The sequence below is a fragment of the Mytilus californianus genome, unplaced genomic scaffold (genome assembly GCF_021869535.1).
Source record: "Mytilus californianus isolate M0D057914Y unplaced genomic scaffold, xbMytCali1.0.p SCAF_1, whole genome shotgun sequence".
In the NCBI taxonomy this organism is placed as follows: domain Eukaryota; kingdom Metazoa; phylum Mollusca; class Bivalvia; order Mytilida; family Mytilidae; genus Mytilus; species Mytilus californianus.
The window spans coordinates 117,522,597-117,548,798 of NW_026262581.1; the positions used below are offsets into that span (position 1 = coordinate 117,522,597).

Consider the following 26,202-nt stretch of genomic DNA (forward strand, 5'->3'; position numbering starts at 1 on the left):
GCACCTCATGTTTGCAGCATACCACCTTTTCCGCAAGTTTATTGTTTTCTGTTTGGTATTAAATTTATATTTAAGATCCATTTTGTTATATCTGGTGATCCGTTTATTTGGCAATCGCCATTGCAGTCAAGAACCTATTATTCAGACAAACAATATTAAGATATGAGTGTCATACATTATAATAAGTGAATATGTTAACTCAAATAGAAAAGGAATGCATAGAATCATATAATCCGATCTTGAAAGATATAAATCATTATTTCCAATTGGCTAAAATCGAAAATTTGTAAATATAGATTGCAGAAATTCAACATCGGATCATAATTACGACGGAATGATAAACATCACTAGAGATGGACATACATTGGAATAAAGCCATTAGTTATCTGTCTCAACAGGAGAATTACTGCAGGACACCGACAGGAGATCGATATAATGATAATGGACCTTGGTGTTATTTTGATACGGAAGGAGGACGGGGTAGTTGTAATGTGCCTATATGTGATAGTACGATAGTTTTAAAAACTTCATTATCATTTTTTAAAGGAGTGGTGTTTAAATGACTACAGGTAGATTCACAATATAGCATGTCTTACATTCTGTGTCGATTCCACTGCTAGTGGAGGTTTCCTCCCCGAAGGTATCACCAGCCCAGTAGTCAGCACTTCTGTGTTGACACGGAGAATCATTGATTTGCTCATAATTATACATTAACTGTTTACATACTTTGATTTTTTTGAATAACTAAGGATTTTCTAACCCAGAAAAAGATTACCTTATCTGTATTTAGCAAAGCCTTTCGGAATGTTGGGTCCCTAATGCTCTTCAACTTCGTACTTTATTTGGCCTTCTTAACTTTATTGATTCGATCGTCACTGAATAGTCTTTTGTAGACGAAACGAGCGGCTGGCGTACAAAATTTTAATCCTGGTTAATCTGATTCTACGAAAACTCTACCATAACAAATATTGTTAACTGTAATGCTACAGGTGTAATTTGCAATGCAGATAATGTTTGTGATAAATTTGACATAATTCATGTTTTATAGGTCTAATGTGTCATTCATTAAGACACATGTAACTACCTTCGATGTTTATGAGTTATCTCTCGATTTGTAGTTGGATTCGGATTTTCTTGTTTGTTTTTGTGTTTATTACTTTCTATTCTATATTCATATAAAAAAAGCTAAACATTTATACTTAAAGGCGCATCATGTCCAGATCTATCGCTTCGGGCCCATTTACAAACACAGGACAACAAGGATTCATACAGATATGGAGAAACTGTCAACCTTGCATGCGAAACTGGATACAAATTAAATGGTTTAAGAAACCTATCATGTCAAGAGTCTGGCAATTGGAGGAATACAATACCAACATGTGAAGGTAGTAACAATTTGAAACCTACTAGGCTTTAAGTCTTAAATAACTATGTAACGTCAAGTTTGAAATCAATTTTCTGTCTTTTGCTTTTATTATACATGAATATGCTTATTAGAAAGAAAAACTGGTGAACCAAAAATTGCTTCAAACGATAAATACTGGTAAAAATCAGATGTTTAAATGAGATGACGTCTAAATGACATCGTAATCAAATATTTCCATACTTTATTTTGTTGTTGCAAAACTAGGCTTATTTTAAGGGCACGCGAAACAGTACCAGGGGCACATAAGTATAGATTATCGGGTTTTCTACCAATTGATATTTCAAGTTACACAGTGTGCTAGTGATCTAATACGATATATAGGTAGAGCAAAGTTCGAACCCTATATGAATTTTACTGACCCCTATATATCGTATTAGGTCACTAGCACACTGTGTAACGAATTTATCTTACCGATTATCTTAACATGTGTTATTTAGACTAGTGGCCTATCAAAGTGATCAAGTCTTCAATATAAAGAACATACTTCCATTAGTCTATATTAAAACAAATGCCAACAATAACAATTTCTTAGTCTTTAATGTGTTTTCAACATTTATTTAATCGTTCATGGTCAATGTTTTCGTCTGTTGTCCGGGTGAAACTTTTCAGATTTTTCCTCAACGTCGTGATGTTATTTTAAAGGGATGTAACACCTCTACTAACCGTGTATTAAAATAAACCACGCCTACTAACCCCATATGAAATACACACGGTCTCCACGCGGTCACTTTTAACCAATAATATTCCTAGAAATGTATAGGAGGTAAGATAATGTAAAATATCAGTCGCGAACCACAATGTGAATCTTTTCAGCGAGTGAGCTCAGCAAACGAACAAATAAACATCACATTTTGAAGAGCGGAATTAGATATATACATTTCTGTACTGTTTGTTGAAATATAAATCCAAATAAATATTTAGAACATCAAAAGTCAAGCATTTTGATATTATCGTTTGTTTTGTATTTGTTGTTGGGTTTTATTATTATGGAGTTCAATTTAAGCAGAATCTGCATTTGTATATAATTTTGAACATTTGTCCAAATCACGGAAGATTCTAAAAATCAAAAAGAGTTTGAAATATACTTAATTTAAGAGTCAGTTATTTTGAATGGATTTCCCCGATTTGAACATCGGCCAACTACTGTTGCCTCCATTATTTTGCACTGAATAGTACCTTCTCATTTGAAAATGTGTTTTTTCTCTGTTTTTGTTTCAGTTGTTACTTGTCATGGTTTCTCAAATGAACTTCATCAAAAATGGCACCCAGTTAAACAATCATACATATATAATGACAATGTCACGTTCACATGTGATGAAGGATATGCATTGGCGTCATCTACAAGTATTACATGTCATTCTGATGGAACATGGAGTGACATTCAACCAAATTGCACAGGTAAGCATTTATTTATATAAGCATTGTCTTTCATATTCTGTTTATTCTTTCATTATTTAGATATATCATTTGTTTATCCGAACCACGAACATAGGTTTTTTATAAAGTTATTAATGTAACATGTTTCAAACGTAAATAATGAAATAAAATCAAGAGTTTCGGGCAGAAAACAACCCAACGTGAATACCGTCAATTGTAGTCAAAGCTAATTATAAATACTCTGATCGTAGTATGTTGACATTAAACCATTGATTATAGAAATCCTGGTGTGAAGGTAAAAAATTGAAAACAACACGTTTAATAATTTCATGCGTCCGAAGCGCTTTTCTGGATTTACCTTCATCAGGAACGCTCAAAGCCAAACATTTGAAATCCGAGGGATGTATAAGTACCGAAACAGTTGAAGAGCTATATGACAAAAATACCTAAAACAAATAGCCAAATCCATCTAAGGTCAACTTTGCCTGAGAGAGTTGAAACCTTAGTTTCTTTATAATTTCAAAATTTATAAACGGGCAATTTTAGAAAGGTTTGTTATAAATCATGTCAGTACCGAAGTACTTACTACTGAGCTGATGATACCCTCGGGGACTGATAGTCCACCAGTAGAGGTATCGACCCAGTGATGTAAAAAAATTAAAAACAACACGTTTAATAATTTCATATGTCCGATGCGCTTTTCTGGATTTACCTTAATCAGGAACGCTCAAAGCCAAACATTTGAAATCCGAGGGATGTATAAGTACCGAAACAGTTGAAGAGCTATATGACAAAAATACCTAAAACAAATAGCCAAATCCATCTAAGGTCAACTTTGCCTGAGGGAGTTGAAACCTTAGTTTCTTTATAATTTCAAAATTTATAAACGGGCAATTTTAGAAAGGTTTGTTATAAATCATGTCAGTACCGAAGTACCGACTACTGAGCTGATGATAAAATCATACCTTCGAAAATTTTACGGACTTCATCAAGAGCTGGTTGACCGTAATGAACGTCTGTTTCATAGATGACGACGGATATTTATGTTTCAATTGTCTTACATGTAACAACAATCCAGTCCTCTTTTCCTCGAATGTAACCCTCATTTTCTTTTCCCATTCTGTCAAATTGCAAATTGCAAATTAAACAAATTATTTACCACCCACAGTTGACACGACACACACGCAGAATGGAAGTGTGTTCTCAGATAATTTAGCATAATTTTCCGCTAAAATATTGTACCTGAGCTAGCCCATATTTTTGACAGACATTCGTCACCATAGGGGTATGTGTATACACATGCTGTGTACAACTACCATGCATACTTTCACAGAGCAATTTGACAAGTAGTTCCCGAGCGGTATAGCCCTACTTGATTTTCTACGTGGTACCGCGTTAGAGTAGAACTTAGAGAGTATAAACCGTCGTGATATAGAGCTGATCAGCAATCAAGATGAGAGCTATTCCTCGTTAAGGTACGTCAGCTTCCTATCTACTCAGGAAATTTTGGAAACGAGAAAAATGTCCAAAAATATATTCATACCCAAAAAGAAATATGTAACGTACTGTTGCCTGCCAGAGTTTTTTTTCACGTTGTGTTGTAGTTAAAGGATAACAAAAAAAAATCCCTTTATATGTTAACCGAACAGTGTTATTTAAAGATATTGAAACAATGCATATCAATATTAATTGTACTGTAAACCATAAGTTTTAATTTTGATTTGCAGTTTTTTGTTTTTTAGATTTCCTTCAGAGGAGTTGTGGCTCATTCAAACTAATGTCTAAATAAAATACAGTATACATTTCGAACTGGAAACAATTTCATTTTCAAAATCTAAGACATCTACATTAAAGAAAGTAGAAAACACCAAGCGGCCAGTCGGTTATACGTTTTTTTTTAAATAAACCACAACACTTATTCACTAACTCAAGTCTCTGATCTATCCTACATGCATTTGTAATGAATCATACTTTTGAGAATGTTTCTAATAAAAAAGAGTGAAAACCAAAAATGAAATATGTTCCATCGCCCATTTCAAATGCAATATACACTCTAAAAATTGTGTTTCGGCCCTGAACACTTTCTTTAACATGTTTTACCTAAATATGAGCACACGTTTTTTAGCTGAGTATGTTTATCGTCAAAACATGTTACGGGATTAATGTGTTGGATTAGAAAATGTATATTATGCCATATCTATCAAATCTATAATCCCGCCAAAAGCTCAAGGCCAAAACATATCGTTTTATACAAAGAAGCAGTCTGGTCAGCCATTATCACAAAAATGAGTTCCAATAAACAAGAAGTAGTCACAATTTCATTGTAAGTATATTCATTTATTATTTTGTTTAGTTATTTCTGCCCAAGTAAGAATGCAACAGCATCTATAGTTCATACGAAGTTAAATTAGTTGTACATATATTTAACTTCAAAGTTAGATAAAAACTGTAATTTAAGGCCCAGGCTTAGCGTGGCACTGTGTGTGCCACATGTTACACCTGTCTTATTATTATCACGGGTGCTGAAAGTGTAAATTATACCCTTGAATGTACCATCGGTGAAAAGTGGGATGGTCTTGAATACTGACCATTAATTATGTTGGCTTCATATTACCCTAAGTTTTAGAAGTTGAATTCTTTTTATTTCGGTTCACAATGTTAATATTAAAAAAATCTTTAAAAATAATAAAGATGTTTGATTCCAAGTACGTCGGTATGATTGGGATTTTTTTTTTAAATTAATCACGTTACATTCACACCAAATGTTCGCATTTGTTCTGTTACTGTGTTGGGGAATCTTCTCCTGATTTGTGAAGTGATTTTATTAAATAGTTGTGCTAGAAAATGCTTTGAACAAATCACAATTGCATTTCCGCTATAAGTAAACATTCAATATGAGGTTTTGTTACTATTCCAATGTCAGTTAACGTACTTTGGAAAGAAATTTTAAAATATATATTTGTTTGCAAATAAGAGCAATTAATTTTCACATCTTACTGTTTATATTTTTAAGTGTATATATCATATATACAACAACTAATAGCCTGATAGAATATCATGATTTTTATCATTCTTAAGTTAAAAAAAGGTTTAAATAGATGTGACTAAGTTTTAACATACATTTTTTGTGAGCATGTTGTAAGAAGGCTAGCACATTAATCTGTCAGTGAAGCAGTCAATTGTATACATGTTGTAAGAAGGCTAGCACATTAATCTGTTAGTGAAGCAGCCACTTGTAAACATGTTGTAAGAAGGCTAGCACATAAACTGTTAGTGAAGCAGCCACTTGTATATATATGTTGTAAAAAGGATAGCACATTAATCTGTTAGTGAAGCAGCCACTTGTAAACATGTTGTAAGAAGGCTAGCACATTAATCTGTTAGTGAAGCAGCCACTTGTATACATGTTGTAAGAAGGCTAGCACATTAATCTGTTAGTGAAGCAGCCACTTGTTAACATGTTGTAAGAAGGCTAGCACATTAATCTGTCAGTGAAGCAGCCACTTGTATACATGTTGTAAGAAGGCTAGCACATTAATCTGTTAGTGAAGCAGCCACTGTATACATGTTTGCAACTTATTATGTATTCAACACATTTTTGATTGAGATAAAGGTTCATATTTCTCTAAAAACTATTTAAAACCTTGAATAAAAAATCACTCTTCCTATTTCAAGTCAAATTGTTGCCTAAATCATCCCAAAAGAATTCAATTTGGTTAGCTAGTTACATGATTTTTTTTTTACATCTTAATTAGTTCTTACTGTCTTCACATTGTAAAATGATTTCGATGTTGAATAAGTTATTTACATCCTCCTCCTTTAGTCTTTGCTGAATAGTTGTCTCATTCGCAATTATACCACATCTCCTTATTTTTATACCAGTTGTAGAAATTTGCAGAAATTACTGGATTGTGATAAATTTTTCAAACAATGTATTAGTTTATTGTTTATTTTGTGAGCAATCATTGACCATATGCTTGAATAGGGAAATATGTGTTGTAAATATACACGAATTTATAAAAATTAGAAGAAGTTGAACATATTCCCTCATAGCTTTTCTTTAAGGGTTGGTGTATTGCCTTCAACAATGCACAAATTCATAGAGGGCTATGTAAAGGTCACAACCACTTAATTTTACATGTAGAATTTGAAAGACAACTACAAATAATTGTGTACCCTTCATTACATGGGGAGGACTACTATGCCTAACAGCAAACTCTTTAAATGGCCACAACAAAGGCAAATGCAAAAAGATTCTATTTACTATATTTGCAGTCTTAGTTACCATAAGATGATTTATTATGTTTTAATGGCCACCTAGTTCATGTTCTATTTAATTTTTAATGAGTGTTTAGCCTAATCTAAGTTATGATGTGACTTACTTAAAATGTTTTATTTTTTGTTGATAAAGGACCAGGACATAAACATGTGTATCTTCAACATGTTGTCAGGTTAAACACATAGAGGGTTAAACATGTTTAAGCCTTAAACACTTTCCTCAACATGTTAAGAAGAAGAACATATTTAGCATAAGAACGAGTTTACAAATGCATTATAAGTAACATGTATAAATTTATGTTAAGGCCCTAAACACATTTTTAGAGTGTACGTCCGATATTTGCCAATTGAAAAGAGAAGGTGTGTTATATATCTACATGCATTAGACAGCAACTGAAAATTTAAAATAGAAATGAGACTCCTGTTTGTTTTTTCCACTGTATAAAAAACAACTTTTAATTAATTTAAATTTGCATTAGGTATTCCATGCTCTCCGTTGCCTAAGATTGACAAAGCCTTACTACCAAACCAGACAAAAGATTATCGATATCCTGAAACAGTCAAGGTCACTTGTGAAACTGGTTATACAGTTGAAGGTTATGATCTTCTTGAGTGTAATTCAACTAGATTTTGGAGTTCTGTACCACAGTGTACAAGTATAGGTAATAGTGTTAACATAAAAAAATCATTACTTTCATTTGAAATGATGTAAATGATATCGATAATTTGGTCATGCAGTAAACAGATAATTTTATTCTTACTGATAAAACCCTGTTCCGGATATTCTTTTTATCATATCTCTTTTTCTAAATTTTCGAATTCAGTTTCTAAGAATTATATTTTAATACACAATTGCATTTCATCAGGGTTTTTTTTTTAGCTCACCTGACCCGAAGGGCCAAGTGAGCTTTTCTCATCACTTGGCGTCCGTCGACCGTCGTTGTCGTCGTCGTCGTCCGTCGTCGTTAACTTTTACAAAAATATTCTCCTCTGAAACTACTGGGCCAAATTTAACCAAACTTGGCCACAATCATCATTGGGGTATTTAATTTAAAAATGTGTCCGATGACCCCGCCTGCCAACCAAGATGGCCGACATGGCTAAAAATAGAACATAGAGGTAAAATGCAAGTTTTGTCTATTATTTTGAAAACCGTTATAAATAGAGGAAATCTGATAGGGGCAGAAATGTTCAGAATGTTGAGCTATACCAATTGTCTGTATACGTCAAAATTATCAGACGACTTCTTGTAGGAGTTATTGCCCTTAAATGACAAATTGTACTTTTTTTTTTCGTTTTTGCCTATTTCCTTGAAAACTATAATAGATAGAGAGAAACTTTAAATTGCAAAAATTATCAATTAGACAAGTTCTACATATAAATCTCATGTTCGAAATCGTCAGTCGACTCCTTATTAGAGTTATTGCCCTTTTATGACAATTTGTTTGCGTTTTTGCCTTATATCTTAAAAATTATAATAGATAGATTGAAACTTAAATAAGCATAAATGATCAGCAAGACAAGATCTACAATTATGACATTTGGAGGAAATCGTCCGACGACTCCTTATTAGAGTTATTGCGCTTTAATGACGATTTTTACCATTTTTTTGTGTTTTGCCTTGTATGATAAAAATCATAATAGATGAATAGACACTTTAAATCACAAAATGATCAGATAGGCAAGATCTACTAACAAGTCAAATTTTGCCGATATAGTGTGTAGACTGTCACTCTTTATAGGAGTGATTGCCCTTAAATGATGATTTTTAAACCCTCTTTTGTGTTTTGAGCAAAAACTAAAAAAGATAGAGAGAAACTAAACAGACTGAAAGTAATTTAGACTAAAAGGCTAGATCAACAAAACAGAGATTTTTTTCATGAATTCTATTCTCGTCTACAATGTTGGAGAGTGTCCTTTGTTAAATATGCACATAGACCAAGGTTAGCGACACAGGCTCTTCAGAGCCTCTAGTTTTCAAATTATATGTGATTTTTTATCAATATAATCTAAATCAGCAAATTATTTCTTGAAAAATATGAGTGAATAATTAATTATTTTTTTCGTTTCAATATCAATTGTATTGTTTTAAAGCTTTACATTTTCAAATTAAATAGTACATGCATAATAGTGATATATTGAACATCCTTTTCCCGAATTCTTTTAAATAACAACCAAAGAAAACTCAACGTTAATCTTATATACCACCATGAAGAAGAAATAGTAGAAGATTGATTGATTGCTGATTGCTTTACGTTAAACAAAAGAAGAAGAAGTAGCAATGTACAAAAAGATTATGTGTTTATTTTGTAGATGTCCTTATTTGAAAATTCCACAATTCTAATTTTGAATCCATACTGAATCATAGAAAATGGATTTTAACCGACATCCAAACCACTCAATATTCTGTAATGAGGGGTACCTAAATTGCATAAATGCTTCACTTCACATCATCAAAAATCGAAAAACCGATGTTTTGTTTTATTTTCCACATATTTAGAACGATTTGACAACAGTCCATCATTAATATGTACTTTTTAAGAAATGGATGCCTGTGACATATTTAAATTGCTCAATTCCAAAAGTTGACTTTTTTGTGGACGTTGCATGCGACGCTTTCGTGAATTTTACTTTTTTTTTGCTGGATTCTTCATCATTTGATAAATAATGTGACCGTTTTGTGTATATTTAAGTATAAAAACACCAACACCAAGAAGATTACTTACATTTCGTACTTTATTTAGCCTTTTCACCCTTTTTTCGAGCGTAACTGATGAGTCTTTTGTAGATGACAGCGTGTTTGGCGCACACTATTTTAATCATGGTATCTATGCTAGTAAGGTTTCCTCCTTGAGGGTATCACCAGCCTAGTAATCAGCACTTCTGTGCTGACATGAATTATAATTGATAGGGTCATAGTTATAGATTAACTGTTTACAAAGCTTTGAATTTTTCGAAATACTAAGGATTTTCTACTCCAGGATGAGTTAACCTTGACAAAACCATTCGGAATTTTGGGTCCTCAATGCTCTTCAATTTTGAACTTTATTTGGCCTATAATGTGTTTTTTTTTTTACAAATATAAAAAAGTCACAAAACGCTAGCAAAACTAAAAATAAAAATCTTAAGCAAATCATTGGACCTTAAATGATTTGTCAATGTATCGGTAATTTAAGTGGAGATTGGAAAATTCGGTTTGCTTCTGTTTGTTGAAGGATCTTCTGAAATATTTTGATATGTCTTTCCCTGAAAATCAATATGCATGTAAAACCAATATATATATAAATACGTAGTTTGCGTTCTTTTGTCTAGACAAACTACAATCTAAGAAAGATTCCGTGGAAATTAGACGTATATGTATGTCCTATGGATTATTTGGAGGGATTTTAGCTGCAATAGTTACAATATCTGCAGGGGTATATATAGGAACTTGCTTTTGTTACAGGTAATAGAACTATTTTATCCATACATAGACAAGGAAAATAGTTTTATAAAATAGCACAAGCAATCCTTGCAAAAATAAAAGACAATATTCATCGATATTTTTATAACTTACTATCATATTACTCATAATAATGAATTTTTCAAAATATTGGACGTTGAAAAATGTTTACGCGCACGCTTTAGCCTAAAAATGTGGTAGCCTTTCGAAAGTTTCAAACATGTGGAATGATATTAGTACATATTTTTGGGGTAAATTAATGTTGGAAAAACAAGGCAGACGAGTCGTGAAACCGATGTTGGCGCAAAGAAACAGGAAGAACAAACCCTCTCACAAAGGATTTTTAATCTGTTACTTTAGTATTTTTATTTACTAGCTCTGGATCAAATAGTCTGCTGGTAGAATATTAGTCACTGAGGGTTTTCTCAGCCCAGAAGTCAGTGATTCGCCACCGACGTGATTTATAGCATATTTCTAAAATCCCCGTTGATAGATTAAGAAATTATTAAGAAACTTAGTCTTCTACTACCTAAAGCAAATTTTACCTTAGATGAATTTAACTATTCTTTTGATGTCCTTTTTGGTCTTTTAGCTCCTAACGATTGTAAGATATTTTATATATCCCTAGCGTTCACGTGTTTATATTTGATCGTTGAAGGTAATTATCCGAGTCAACAACGGCGAAAGCAGGTAGAATAACCTCTGCACATCGTCCGTCCGAAAATAATATTATTAAAAAAATACAGAACTCTAATTTAAATTCAAAAAGTTCGTTAAACCTAAAATAAACAAACGTTCGACTATATCAACCAATGGAATCACTGAATCACTGGACTAGACATCGTCTATGACCCCTATGATCATGTAATTACAGGGGACCTCAACATCGTTCAAGACCGAGAGGTTGTAAATTTTATGGAAAAAGGACCAAAATATCGTCCACCGTCAAAAATAGATTGGAAAGAGTGTCGTCAAGGTCATTAAAGATTCTTTTTCATCCTATTGTAAAAAATTGGTGCAAACAAGAAATCTGAAAAAAGTCACTTGATTACTATTTATATAAATATCTGACTATTGTTGATATTTGAATATCACATTTCGGAAATGATTTAGAAATTAATAAAAGGGAAAGAAATACGCCCATTTCTAGGATTAAAAACAAAAGTACTCGACAAGCGTTTTGTGTTTGTACCAGCCGCCAAAGCAGCAAACACGATGTAATTACTTAATGCTACACGGATGTCCTTTAGAATGAAATTATACCTTCATCTACATTCAAGGCCATGCGCTCAACAGAGACTCAAATAGTTAATAATCATGTCACTACCACAGCTCAGCTTAGACATCCTCTGTAAATTAGAAAGTCCCTGCTATTTATTGGCTTCCTAAACTACGAAAAAATGTTTAAATTTTGTCTCAGTTTCTCGCTGTGTTGAAGGCTCATTTATGGTCTTGGGCTGATTAATGCTCTTTTGTCGGGTTGTTGTCTCTTTGATGCATTCCCCGTTTCCATTCTCAATTTTATAAGTGATTGTTCAACGACTAATCTTTTAGTGTTGTTAGCTAGTTCCCTTACTTCTATCGAACTGTTTATTAAATTTTGTAATAAAGCATAGAAAAATAATGAAATAACTATTTTTGGAGTGTCAAAAACTCATTGGATGTTCTGGATAAATTGCGTGCTTTTGATGGTTCGTTGAATTCGTTTGACAGTTATGATTTTTCGACTCTGTACACTACACTACCACACAATCTTATCAAAGAGGCGTTTTCTTTTTTAATTAAATAGTCTTTTGAAAAATCTGTTTGCAGATTTATTTGATAACTCACAAAAAAGTCTTCTTCTGTACCGTTGGTTTTCCCGTTTGAATGATATTACACTAGTAATTTTTGGGGCCCTTTATAGCTTACTGTTCGGTGTGAGCCAAGGTTCCGTGTTGAAGACCGTACTTTGACCTATATTGGTTTACTTTTTTAAATTTTGACTTCGATGGAGAGTTGTCTCATTGGCACTCATACCACATCTTCTTATATCTAGATCTATTTACCTAAAATGTGATGAAATGATTAAAGCTTTAAATTTTATCTTTGATAATATTTATGTACGTTTCAGCAATAAAGTTTATCGACAGGTTGTAGGTATTTTTATGGGCACCAATGGTATCCCTTTGATAGCAGATCAGTAAAGATACTTCTAAATTACATTTAATTGATAAATGTAATAACACTTCCCTTTTATTTTATTTACCTTGATTGAATTTTTGTTTACTAGTGAACTTTACCAAAAAGAATCATATGAAACGAGTTTCTTTTAAATTTAATGTTATCGAAATTATTGAATCAATGCATGCATATATACTAAACTAAGTCCTATATGCACGTTGTTTATTTTTAGTACGAATTTTATAACGTATTACCGACAAATAATATTTCATTCTGCAAGCTAATTAACTTTCGAGTTTGTTGCCGAAGTTTACCGGATCGTGACAATAATAAACAATAAAAACAGAGCACATGGAGCACGTGACAATTTAGTGAATTGATAGAGCCATAATAATTTTTTTTTACATTTTCCATGCGTTCCCATCTGTTAATAAAACTTTTCCTTAACAGTTGTTAAATGATTTGTTGTATTAAATTTTGTTCTTTAAAAATCTGTTATTACTATTCAACCCCCCAGTGCATTTACATTCTTTCATCATGGTTTCCCCCTATCACTTGCGCTGTGCGGTGGCCGAAGTTTTAACGAGAATTCTCGTAGTTAAGGTCACTGCATACGGGAAAATATCTGCGAATTGGTGTACGGGAAGGCAATAATTCAATAGCAGTACATTTATGATTATTAAGAGAAAAAAAAAGGATTTTCTTTTACAAGAAAGCTCAAGTACACTTGTTTTATAGTAAAACTTATTAATTCAAGTATACAAAACATATTTATCTTTTTTTTTAGATTTGAAGTTTCATATGACTTTAAATAAACCTAATAACAGACAGTATTTAATGTACTTTTCTAGGTTTGGATATTTTAGTTTCACATGGGAAACTCTACACTAAATTTTGTTTTTCTCGGTACTTACATTGAGTCTGTTTTTGAAAAATTAATATGCTATATATGTACAGTTATGCAAACCCATGATCCTACATCATGTCGATATTGTTTCCCTATATTTTGGCATTGCACATGGTCATGCGTTTCTCAGATTGTTTATGTCTTTACACTAAATCCGTTGAATGGGTACTGATTGATACTTTAGTCTGGGAAGACAAGATGTATTTATTAGTTGTTATTGGCTTTGAACTAGCTTTTTGTAAGTGTGAGTACTGCGGTGCTTTGTGGCTACTGTTTTGATGATAGTTATTTTTGTGCCCCGTACCGATCTTTTGAGTTAAGCCAATTGCAACTGATTTTAACAGTTTGTTCTTATGGTGTGCTGTTACACCACTGTCCCATATTAGGGGGAGGGTTGAGCTCTCACAAACATGTTTTGTATGTGCCTGTCCCAAGTCAGTAGTCTGTAGTATAGTGTTTTTCATTTGTTCATGCTTGTCATATTTGTTTTTCGTAAATTGTTTTGTTATAAATATAACGCCGTTTGTTTCCTCAATTAAATTGTTTCAAGTTTTTATGTCGGACCTTTCGTGGTGGCTATACGGTTCTTATTGTTGAAGCCAGTACGATGGCCTACACTTGATTATTACCACTTCATTGTAACGCTGGTGGATTTTTGTCTCATCGGCAATCGCACCACATCTCCTCCTCGTTTATATAGGTAAAGACAGCGGAAGAAAATGGTGGGTTAAACCGATATTATAGCTAGCTAAACCTCACAATTGTGTGATAGTTGTATATCTTTCCATTATATTGACAAATTGTGTAGGCAATACAAACACACTTTATTGATTAACCTGCAGCAAAAATCATTTTTTAGATCTGCCTTTCAACTTCTTCCTGTTTGCCGATAGTTTGAAATTTAGCAAGGAACATTTCCGTCCCTTAACATTACATCAATGAAAGTACTTTCTTCAATTGGACATAGTTTTGCAAATCATCCTCATCAGTAATGCTTCAATACCCATGTTACCTAAATCAATTGCATGATCAAGTATTGGGTCTTTTTCAGAAATCCTCTCCGGACGAACATAATTTATAAAGTGTTATTTCATTTATCCACAATCCATGTCTTTTAGAAGAAATGGTGCATTACATGTTTTTTGTATTCAAGTGAATTTAAAAACTATTTAAAAAATATCGAGCTGTCTAAAACTGTTCTAGATATAGAACTGTTCTGTTCTATGGTAAAACTGTCAGAATAAGTTCTAGGATAGAACTGTCGAAGGCTGTTTTAGGAAGAACTGCCAAAATCTAGGGTAAAACCGCTTCTTTCAGGAAAACTGTTCTACAGGCAGATCTGATCGATTTCAAGAGAGTTGTGAACTGATCCCAACTGTAGGCACCATAATTTAGATAACGGGGCGATACGGGCGTATCAAATATGTTTTGATTATGTTTTGATTTTCTACTTCAGTCGGCTTACAGATAATTTTATTGGTTGTTTATTTTCAATATTGCTTGATTTTAATATTAACAATGCAGAATCTTTCACAAAGAAAGATTAGATGTATAATATAATCCCCCCTCCCCCCCCCCCCCACAAAAAAAATCTGAATTTTTGAAATAATGTTCTTCGGCTTGTAACAATTTATATTTCAAAAATCTAGAAGTTGATCTGTAGGTAGATGTTGAACAACCTCGTAAAAAAAACCAGTTTAGGTTTTTATTTATATTTAGAAAGATGTTTCTGTACTTGAACATGCCATTGGGGTAATCTTGAACAGTATAAAAAGATATAAAACACCATGATGGAAAAGATATATTTCCTTTTTTTTTACAAAATATTCATTTCTTAAAATAATCAATGTTTCTCTATCTTCCTTAAAATATGGAAATTTAACTGCAATTATCAAGAATGTATTTAAATACTGAAGTCAAATTAGTATTTTCACATCAATTCGTGAAGCTAACTTTATCTTTCATGTTGCTTAAACGTTAAAACATTATATACGTATATTACTATATAGAAATGACATCAATATTTAGATGTATCGAAAACAAAATCAGGCTTATTGTTACAAGTCATTTACAAAATGTACATGCAATGTCAGTGTCAGTATCAAAGCGCCGGCTACAAAGCAAATAATTGATATTACCTTATACTCGGGATGTAACTACCAACTGTAACCCCCTTTCCAAATTAAAGCGAAAAAACCAGTTGAAGAATATGCATGAAATATTTGGCATTTGATAAAATTATGCTCATCTTAACACAGTAATGGACAGGATGATAATTTTGGGTGAAATATTCATGTTTAGCTGTTGCTAGGCTGGCTTATCTATTTCGTGCTTACTTTTGTAAACAGTTATTTCCCGTAAGTTGTTGGGCAGAATATTCATTTACATCCTACATTGGTCTAGGTTAATATTTGATTTCTGTTTTTTCAAGGATATTTATTTCCGAATCCCCCCCCTCCACCAAAAAAAAATCAATTGGCCTTCCCTTAATATACTATTTTGTAAGAGTTTTTTTCCTCTTGGATGGGAGCATAATTATAAACCTCTATAACAAAATAAGTTTTAACTAGATCACCGCGGGAGGATGTAAAGTTTATTTGGAGGTGTTGACAAGATACACAAAATCATACTTTGATTAACTTCAATGGGTCAATTGCAAGCACATTGAATAACCCATTAATCAATTAAATTTCATTCACCTGTTTCAGCGTCTTCAATCTTGAGATGTTGGTAATATTGTTTACGCACATCATCTTCCTCCCAGAGTCTGTCGTCCTTAGTGCGGTCAATTATTTGATTAAATATTAGTGCAATACACCTTATTATCGGTCGTCCCACTGTCTGTATCACTCTGCTCAGCTCTTAACAAAATTGCATATCACAGCTTTGTGACGTAAAATACGTTGACCCACCCTTAATAACTTTGACCGGGACATATCACCGACGTTGATAAGTTTGACCCGAACTTATCAAATCAGCTTCCAGTTTACTGGTGAATCAAAGAAAACACTTGTGTCTATCATGCAAAATACAATCTGATAAATCGATTATCTGGTTGTCTTCATATTGACACAATATGACGCCTTTTTGAACTCGTTCGCTGCGCTCACTCGACAAAAAGTTTGATATTGTGACTCGCAGCTTTCAATATGTGGACAACCTGATAATCGGTGCATCATGACTGTTATTAATTGATCGAACAATTTAAGAGTGTAAATTGATAATATGACAAACAATATATATACATTTTGGCAAAACCCATGAAAGATGTTGGTACACATTTTATGTGAAAATTTATTTCTTGTCATTTTCGCTTGAAGTGAAATTTCACATTTACTTTATCAACAGTGATGTTACCTTTAAAGGGGCATTTGCTACGAGATATAAAAAAATATTAAAGAACGCTTTTTTTCAATCATTAATGGAAGTGAAATAGAGAAATAATAATTCGCTTTTAGCAGCAGGTTTGGTTCAATTTTGTCAAAATAAGCTAAGAAACATCGGTGATGAATTATTCACTTGCAAGTAAATAATTCGACCTCATTGAATCCGTATTAATGTGACCTTCAATTTAACCCCTTAAACCCTTAGCTAGAGATGGGTTACGCATGATTTATGCGTGTTCAGTTATTAAAAGGAATAGAATGTCAGCATTGAAAGTGAAACAAGGGTAAACCAATTGATTGACTAATTCGATCCACAAAAAACTTATTCTTATACAGGTAAAAACATATATTTTTAACCTATAATATGAAATCAAACAGACATAGAAAACTCTAATTGCACGAGTTCGCTATCTATTTATATCTATATTTATGTTTATATCAGTTATATGACCGTCGGCAGTCTTCGGAGGTCACCTCGATGGTTAATCAGATGGCGTCTAGACTAAAATACACACGAAATGCTAATACATATTATCGAGCCCATGCATTGTTAATAATTTTGTTTATTTTAGACTTTTTATATCTGGATATACATTTAAGTATGTTATATATCAAATATGAGAATTTGAGTCAAATCGGTGAACATGAATGTGGCAGCTAATGCCCCTTTAATGGAATAATGGAACACATCCGGTAATATAAAATGAATAATCTTTTGCTTTTCTACCTTCAAAGGAAACGATTGAGGAAACACGTTACAGTATATGAAGATATGCAGTTAAATACGGGTACGTTTATAATTGCTCTCCATTTTAACAACGGTATTTGTCCATACTTTTTGCCTTTTAATCGGCAGTTATTTCTCACTTGTTCCGTTAATTAATAGCTTTTGATTTTGTCAGTTTTTATGACCCCCAGTTTTTGGTGTGGTTCGTGTTGCTCAGTCTTTAGTTTTCTATGTTGTGTTTTGTGTACTATTGTTTGTCTGTTGGTCTTTCTCTTTTTTAGCCATGGCATTGTAAGTTTATTTTCGACTTATGAGTTTGAATGTTCCTTTGGTATCTTTCGCCTCTCTTTTATGGACTTCCTCCCTTTTTTTAATTTGTCTTGTATTTTTGTTGTACTTTTCTTGTTAAACCTCAATGGAATTTCACTTTGTCAATATTGTGCGTTATATGAATTTTTTAACTAGACCCAGTGAAAAAAATGTTAAAATTGTGACTTTCAATTTTTACCCTTCACTCAAAGTTCGAGATCATTGCAGATGTCTGAAATTTGACCAAGATAACAGTAGTACTTTTGAAAACACAAAAGCAGTTCCTGAAAAACAAATCTAGCTATATAAACCAAGCGAAACAATTAGAAGTACAAATCAATTATGAAGTTCATGGAATATACTAGAAGCACAAAGCTTTGCTGGTTCCAATATTGAATTATCCATTGAATTTTGTTGGGAACTTATACACTACTTTACAAGATGAAAATAAATAGTAGCAATATATGTAAATTTTGCAAAGAAGAACCAGAGATCATAGAGCATTTATGTTGGAGTTATCATACGATCTCCAGTCTCTGGCACGCACTAAACAACTGGATTTTTGAAATGACAAATATTGAACTTCCTTTGAATATCAAAATTATTCTAAAAACATTTCATTTAAAACCCTCTCTGAAGAGGAATATAACAAAATATGGAGTCCCTGGATCCCCATTATAGACTTATTAATAATGTCGGTTTTTGGTTTATCAATTTGCATTTTTAAAATACCACAAAGAGATATCCAAGAACGAATTAATAGTCCCTCGTTATTAGATAATTATTTTTGTTTAAACTAATGTTATACCATTATCTCCTCCCAGTATATATTCAATATACAATATAGTTACAATGAAGCAAATTCATTATAAAAAAAAAGTTCATGAAGTCGACAATGTAAGTTTTAGGACAACACTTATATATTTTGGGAATAGCAGATGTTAAAAATTGATTTTTGCCCAAAAGATGTTTAACCTTTCGTGAAAATGGTTTAATTTTAGACTGATTCTGGTAACATTATAACAGTCAGCTACTGAGGTTAAAACATTAAATAAAAGGTACAGAGATAAAATTCTAAACATGTTTCACCTCATTTTCAAAAAATGCTCTGTCCTCATCCAAGGAAATTTGAGAATATCAGGAAATATTTTGAAAACTAGTTAGTCACTGTTTTACATTGGACTATTGATATTAAAGACATAAACTTGATGTTTTCAAAAATATTTATTGATTATGTACATTGTGTTATATTTTTACTTAATCTTGGTGTTTTATGCAATAAAGTAATGTAAATGAATTGCAATATAGTGTGTATATCCTCATTTAACATGACGATCCGAAGCCTTCGTACGAATGATTGTTGATTTTTATTAGCACGTAAAGTTAGGGTATCAGTTCTAGCCTCCTTTTAATCTATCAGGAACTCTATAAAACTTCTATCGCCGTTAGCGCAGTTAATGACAGAAGCTGTAAACCCTAGAGCAGTTTAAAATTTCTATGAAGTTCGAATTCTATCAGAACAAGTAAAATTGTTAAAGTGTTAATTTTATTTTTTAATTTCTCGTTTACAAAAAGGAATTATAACAATAACAACTTTGGTTGTTTCTGAATCCTGTATTATATGTATACAGATTCCTTGCTGCTAAGGACTAGCTATAGTTGTAATATTGAACTTATCATTTTTCAGTTGAAAGACAGAATTCAAGGAACGAGGAAACGTACACTGAATTGACATGAAGATTGTATCAGAAATTTTTCAGAATAATGGTCAAAAATTTACTTCTCAGTTCTCGTTCTACCAAGGAACACGTAGAACATATGTTTTTATTTAAATATCTTCGTACGTTTTATCAATATAAAAAAGAGTGAAACCGTGTCATCAATGAAATTGTATATAGGAAGTGTGTTCAGATATTTATCTTAGAAAGATATCTACTCTGACAGTCATATTTGTTTTTATATCTCTGGACCAGCCTAATCTAATTAATAGACAACTTGAATGAATTGTTTTTTGTAAAAGTGTTCACTGTGGTTTATGAGAAACATTGTTAGATGAAGTTTATCTATATGAATGGATATAAATACCCAAAAATAAGGCCAACATGATATTATTTACGGCATAATTTTGTAACCTTGTATGATGGGGTTTACATCCTAGATGTTGAATGGTGTAAGCTGACTGATGCTAAAGTTACTGATTATATATGTTGGTGCTACGACCAATCCCAGTGTAGAGTAAAGTGTTTTGCAAACTCTAGAAGTTTAATTTTTAGTTAACCCTACATATTAATACACTGGAACTTTGTCAAAGTGGGGCGTCCGTTTGGCTGTGCGGGATGTACAAGTACACAGCCACGTCCGGTCAGAATGGGGACGTTAAATCCGTTGCTTTGTGTAAAGAGTGCCCTTGCAACAACTCTTTGAGGCGTCCGTAGGTGGCCTGTTGCAAGGCAACATTTCTGTCCCTATCCAACATAACCTCATTTTCCAGTGGCAATTTTCCCCGATTTACATCCCGGACGGCCTATATTACAGGACATACATATTGTGTTTATTGATATCTTGTTCTCGTCCCGAATATTCATGAAGTGGTTGCCACTGGACGTTAAGCACTCAACAATCAATCAATCAATCTGTACTTTCTTAAACAAGGATAAAAATAGACAGGTACATGTACCTGTAACTTATAGTCCATTGAACAGTTCAGACAACTGATTGTGATCGAGTTTAACATTCATTACACTTATCACATAGCTTTATATGTTGCGTTTTCAAATTATAATTTTTAGTCAACAAAAGTTCCTCCTGAATTTACAAACCTAATGTGATTGGTTACAGACGGATACTTTTTTCTTGAAGATAAATCTCTGTGGCCAAAATATCATGTTGATTCCTTGCCATATTGAACATTTTTTTCAGATAAAGTTAAGCCTATCCTGATATCAGATTCCATAAGCAAATATGTGGATAATGTAAATGATTTGGCAGTTCAACCTTACATGCGAGCTACTTCAGTAAATGCTGAATATTCATTTAACATGATAACTTAAATGCGAGCTACTTCGGTTAATGCTGAATATTTATTTAACATGATAACTTAAATGTGAGCTACTTTAGGTAATGCTGAATATTCATTTAACATGATAACTTAAATGTGAGCTACACCAGTAAATGCTGAATATTCATTTAACATGATAACTTAAATGTGAGCTACTTCAGTAAATGCTGAATATTCATTTAACATGATAACTCAAATGCGAGCTACTTCAGTAAATGCTGAATATTCATTTAACATGATAACTTAAATGTGAGCTACTTCAGTAAATGCTGAATATTCATTTAACATGATATTTAAATGTGAGCTACTTCAGTTAATGTTGAATATTCATTTAAAACATGATACTTAAATATGAGCTACTTCAGTAAATGCTAAATATTTATTTAACATTATAACTTAAATGTGAGCTAATTAAGTAAACGCTTAATATTTATTAAACATGATTACTTAAATGTGAGCTACTTCAGTTAATGCTGAATATTCACTGAACACGATAACTTATAATTTTAAACTTACCGGTATAATAGCATACAGTTATTGTTGTCATGTTGGTACGAATGCAATACTGATTAAAAGCATATAATAAATGTTCGACCTTTTCTAATCTAGTAAGAACAACTGACCCTTTCCGGAGGACATGAGTTCTTCGCCGTTTTTTTTTGTGGGGTTTATGTTGCTCAATCTTTAGTTTTCAGTATAGACTGCAATTTGTCTGTTCCCCTGTTTTTTGCCATGGTAGTGTCTCATTTGTTTTAAGTTTTGCCCATGCGATATCTTTACTCCTGTTTTCTTTCAAACAATCCCAACAACAAAACTTTTACAAAATAAAGTAACACATTTTAATTATGGAATGAGATATATATTTAGGACGAGAACAAATCAACAATAATAGCAACAGGTAAGTACTAAAAAGCGGGTCAATTCGGATCACGGACAGAAATTTTAACTGTCACAGAAAAATTAGTGTAACTATGTTAGTTATGGATAGACATTTTGCCTTGCAACATTTACTGATATACCCCCAGAGAGATGTTGCAAGGATTCCTCAACTTGCAGAGAAAGTAGCGCTCTCCTATCGAGACATCGGAGATCACATCCCTATTCCGATCGAACTAGACTAGATATTTATGCATTTTGCACTACTAAACGTATGGGTTTTACTGATGAATGGGAGAAGTCAATGCACGATCATATTGTTTCCGCGTTAACCCTTAGTTCAGAGAAAGATAATTCCTGTTGTGCAAATCATATTATATAACGTTTTAATGGGTATTCCTGTTAATAATAATAGTGCAATTTTATTTCCAATAAATATTCTTTTTGACATATTAAAAGATGACTGTACTACTAAGAGTTTTTCATTCGTATCCCAAAATAATGGCAGGATCTCCATTTTTACGACTATAAAGAAGTAAAACTGTTTTCGGTAGGCGGGGGAACAGTTTTGAAATTTATTGTATTCAACCTTTTGAATTTTCAAATACCATTTAAACTTCAATATGAAATTACGGGATGTGGTATAATTACCAGTGAGACAAATATCCATCAAATACTACATAACGTAGATGTCAGCAACTATAGGTCACCATACGAGCAAAATCCATATTGCACAATCAGCTATAAATGGCATCGAAATAGAAAACAGTAAAAGAAAAACAAATTTGAAATACAGCAACAAATGACAACCACTGAATTACAGGCTCCTGACTTTGCACAGGCACAAACAGAATGTGGCGAGTGAAATAATGTTTACGGGCGTCCACTTCCCCTAACCTGGGACAGTGATGTAACAGCATCTCATAAAAACATACTAAAAAAAATACTTGAAAAGTGGTTGACTCATGAAATTGATACCAAGCAGAAAAACTAAAATACTAAAGACACAATGTACCAATTTGAGAGTGCTCGCAGTTACTAAAAGCTAGTTTAAAGGCAATAACAACTAATTACAAAATCGTGTATCCAAGAAAAAATATCAATCCGTGCACATGCAATGGATTTGTCTGTTTTCTTCGAATTTAAGCCTTTCGTTGCCTTTTTTTATATATGTTACTCCTATTGTATTTCCTTTTTTATTTCATTCAAGAATCTTTACATATTAAAAATCTGTTTTTTCACCTTCAAGAAAATTTTTGACCGATTTTCCTTTTTCACTCCCCCCAAAAAAATGATATGATTATTTTAATATAACGTTTGCTAAAATATTCAGTTACATCAAGGAGGTTATATTAGAAGGAGGGTGCACGAAACATGATATTTACACTTAAAATGTAAAATGTTACCGCCTTTTTCGTAAGGGGGTGTTTTAAATAAGTTGTGATCGATTCAGTTGCACATCTGACTAAGAACGGAAACACACGAAGTGTTATAAAACGGACCAAGATTTTACAAAATAAGTCTGAGATCATGGCTCAAATCTCGACAGTAGACTTACTTACGCTATGACAGTATTTCATTTTACTCCCATGCTTACACGAAGGGGAGGTTTGGCCAGGTCCAAGGCTATAAGAAAATACAAAAATGATGTTTTATGTTGACAGAACATGGTCGACGATTTAATTATTGGCGATATGTACATTAACAAAATGAATGTGTAAGTTTTCTGACTCTTGATTGTGTTACTGAGACAATTAAGTACTAGCTTATAGCAAAATTTGGCTAGTATTGTCTCCAATATGTTTTTTTTGACCATAGACATATCTGTTTAAACGTTTCTGGCTTGGCCAATATAATTCTATTTAGTTTTTCTCGTATCATACTTTCGAAAATAAGTAAATTAATGATAAAACATTTAATCTTAATGTATGAGAAAATACAATCTGATTGAAATTCAGACCCTGTGATACCACTACGCTTCCAAGGTTTGCAAGCAAAGCGTGGACTTTAATCTGATTGAAGAAAAATATGAAATTTAAATTGTAATTGTACATCCATATTTGGTGTTTTAAGGGAATATCCGTAGACTCAAACACGCCTATGTTAAAAATGTACATCACTTCCTCCTTCAGGATAAGATTATTTTCTATTTCAAGATTGTTTTTTAAACTACCATTCGTAGTGGACAGAAATGCAAATTGATGCTTTATTAGATCAATCTTTTATCGTTCTGTAGAATTTTTCGATTGCAATATTGAGTCGTCAAAATAAAGACAACCATGATTTGTAAATTACCAAGTCAGTTTGTTCTACCATGCATTAATCAGATTACATTATGCAGATTACAGACTATTACGATAACATTCATAATTAATAAATTTTCACGAGGAAATATGCAGGCTGTCGTATTTAATAACTTAATTATAAAGGAAGGGGCAGTCGGGTCATTTTCCACATGACGCGCCTACTTGCGTACTGTCAAATATATAATTGAATCAGGGAATTTTAGCTAAAATATTTCAAAGAAAGGAATTTGAAGTAAATAGAATTCATATTGAGTTTTTTTTTTCTATATCTTATCGCCAGATAAGGAGGCACTTTTAATTCTCGACGTTCAAATTGCCAATATATATTTAACTGATAATTTTTATATACCGAAATAGTTTTTGAAATTGACCCTTTTCCGTGCAAGTAATTTTTATTAGACGCGGATGAAGAATTGATTTTTAGAGGAGACGTGACCCTAATAATTCATCGAGCGAAGCAAGTCGAAAACTTTTGGAAGAATTTTATGGCGAAAAATATCTTTTTCAAATTTTAAGGGGGACTGAATCCTCTCCTGCTTTAACAGGAAACAATTATGAAGTTAACCACGGGGTGTGTATAGATTTGAATACAGTAACTGCATAGCCATTCATTGTCTTGATAAAGGTTTAACACTATTTTGGGTCAAAGTTGATTTACGTAAAAAAATAAGATTTGATATTGAAAACTAATGTACATATTTATATATCATCTTATTGACCGAAGCTTAAAGGAAACCAAATTTTGTTAAGTTTTTACATTACTAAATTATAATGTTTTTACAAAGTAAGGTTTTACCGGAAATAAGATGATGTACTTGTAAAAGAGTCCGGCGTATTACATTATTCTGACTCAATCAATTGATAAAGTAGTGTGTAACACTTTCGATGAAAATAACAAAATAAAAGGAATTATAGTTAGTCTAGTGTAACTATGACTTCCGGATATTTGGTTGGTGTAACAATTGTTTTGTATATTAGATGTCAGTCACAAGCTGAAGGTATGGATAACCATTTATTTGAAATTTTAATTATTGTAATACAAAGACAAATTGCTTCATTTTTATTTCATTCGAACAATATTAAAAAAGACGTAGAGATTGGAATGTTATATACGATTAATATCCTCTAATTTGCAGAAAGTAAACAAGCTAAGGTTCTAACGTTAAGTAATAAATCTAAGTTTTGTTTCGATTTGTTAAGATAACTCTTCTATTTTCAAATCCATTGTGTCAGTGATATGAACTGGTATGCATGATATCGTGTAAGACTAGTATTCTGTAATTCAGTTGGATTAAAAAATAATTGAGTGTCGTCAGTTGGCCAATTCCCCCCCCCCCCCCCCCCCCCTTTAAAGTCTTTCACTCATTGGATCAAAAGCCGAAACATGAATATCAAAAAGATTAATGTGGTATGATTGTCAATAAGGCAACTATCCACCCAAAATCAAATGCCGTAGATGTAAGCATTACCGTATGGCCTTCACCAATGAACAGCAGCCAAGCTGTATAGTAAGCTATAAAAGGCCCCGACATGAAAAAATGTTAAACAATTTAAACGAGAACACCAACGACCTGATTTATACATTGAATTAGTTCTAGTTTCTTATTAGAACTATAAGAATAATCTGACATAAAATTTCTAAACAGAACTGTTCTAGAGTAGAACCGTCAAAATCAGTTCTGGAGAAGAACCGTTCAAATCAGTTCTAGGGTAGAAATGTCAAGATCAGTTATTGGATAGAACTGTCAACATCAATTATAGATTTGAACTGTCCAAATCTGGTCTAAAGTAGAACTGTCAGAATTTGTTCTACGGTAGAACTGTCAGAATTTGTTCTACTGTAGAAGTGTCAGAATCTGTTCCAGGGTAGAACTTTTAAAGTCTGATATAGGGTAGAACTGTCAGAATCTGATCTATGATAGAACCATCCAAATCAGATCTAGAGCA

The 26,202-nt window shown here is 32.5% G+C and overlaps 1 protein-coding gene across 1 annotated transcript; it reads left to right on the plus strand.

Moving 5' to 3' along the window:
* Positions 1 to 353: 353 nt before the first annotated feature.
* On the plus strand, positions 354 to 20,825 carry LOC127738861 (P-selectin-like). The gene is made up of 7 exons (XM_052250307.1): positions 354 to 507; positions 1,206 to 1,385; positions 2,645 to 2,824; positions 7,561 to 7,743; positions 10,394 to 10,526; positions 17,715 to 17,767; positions 19,703 to 20,825. Exons 1-7 carry the CDS (start codon positions 354 to 356, stop codon positions 19,750 to 19,752), a joined length of 933 nt encoding a protein of 310 aa, XP_052106267.1. The 3' UTR covers positions 19,753 to 20,825.
* The last annotated feature ends 5,377 nt before the right edge of the window (positions 20,826 to 26,202 follow it).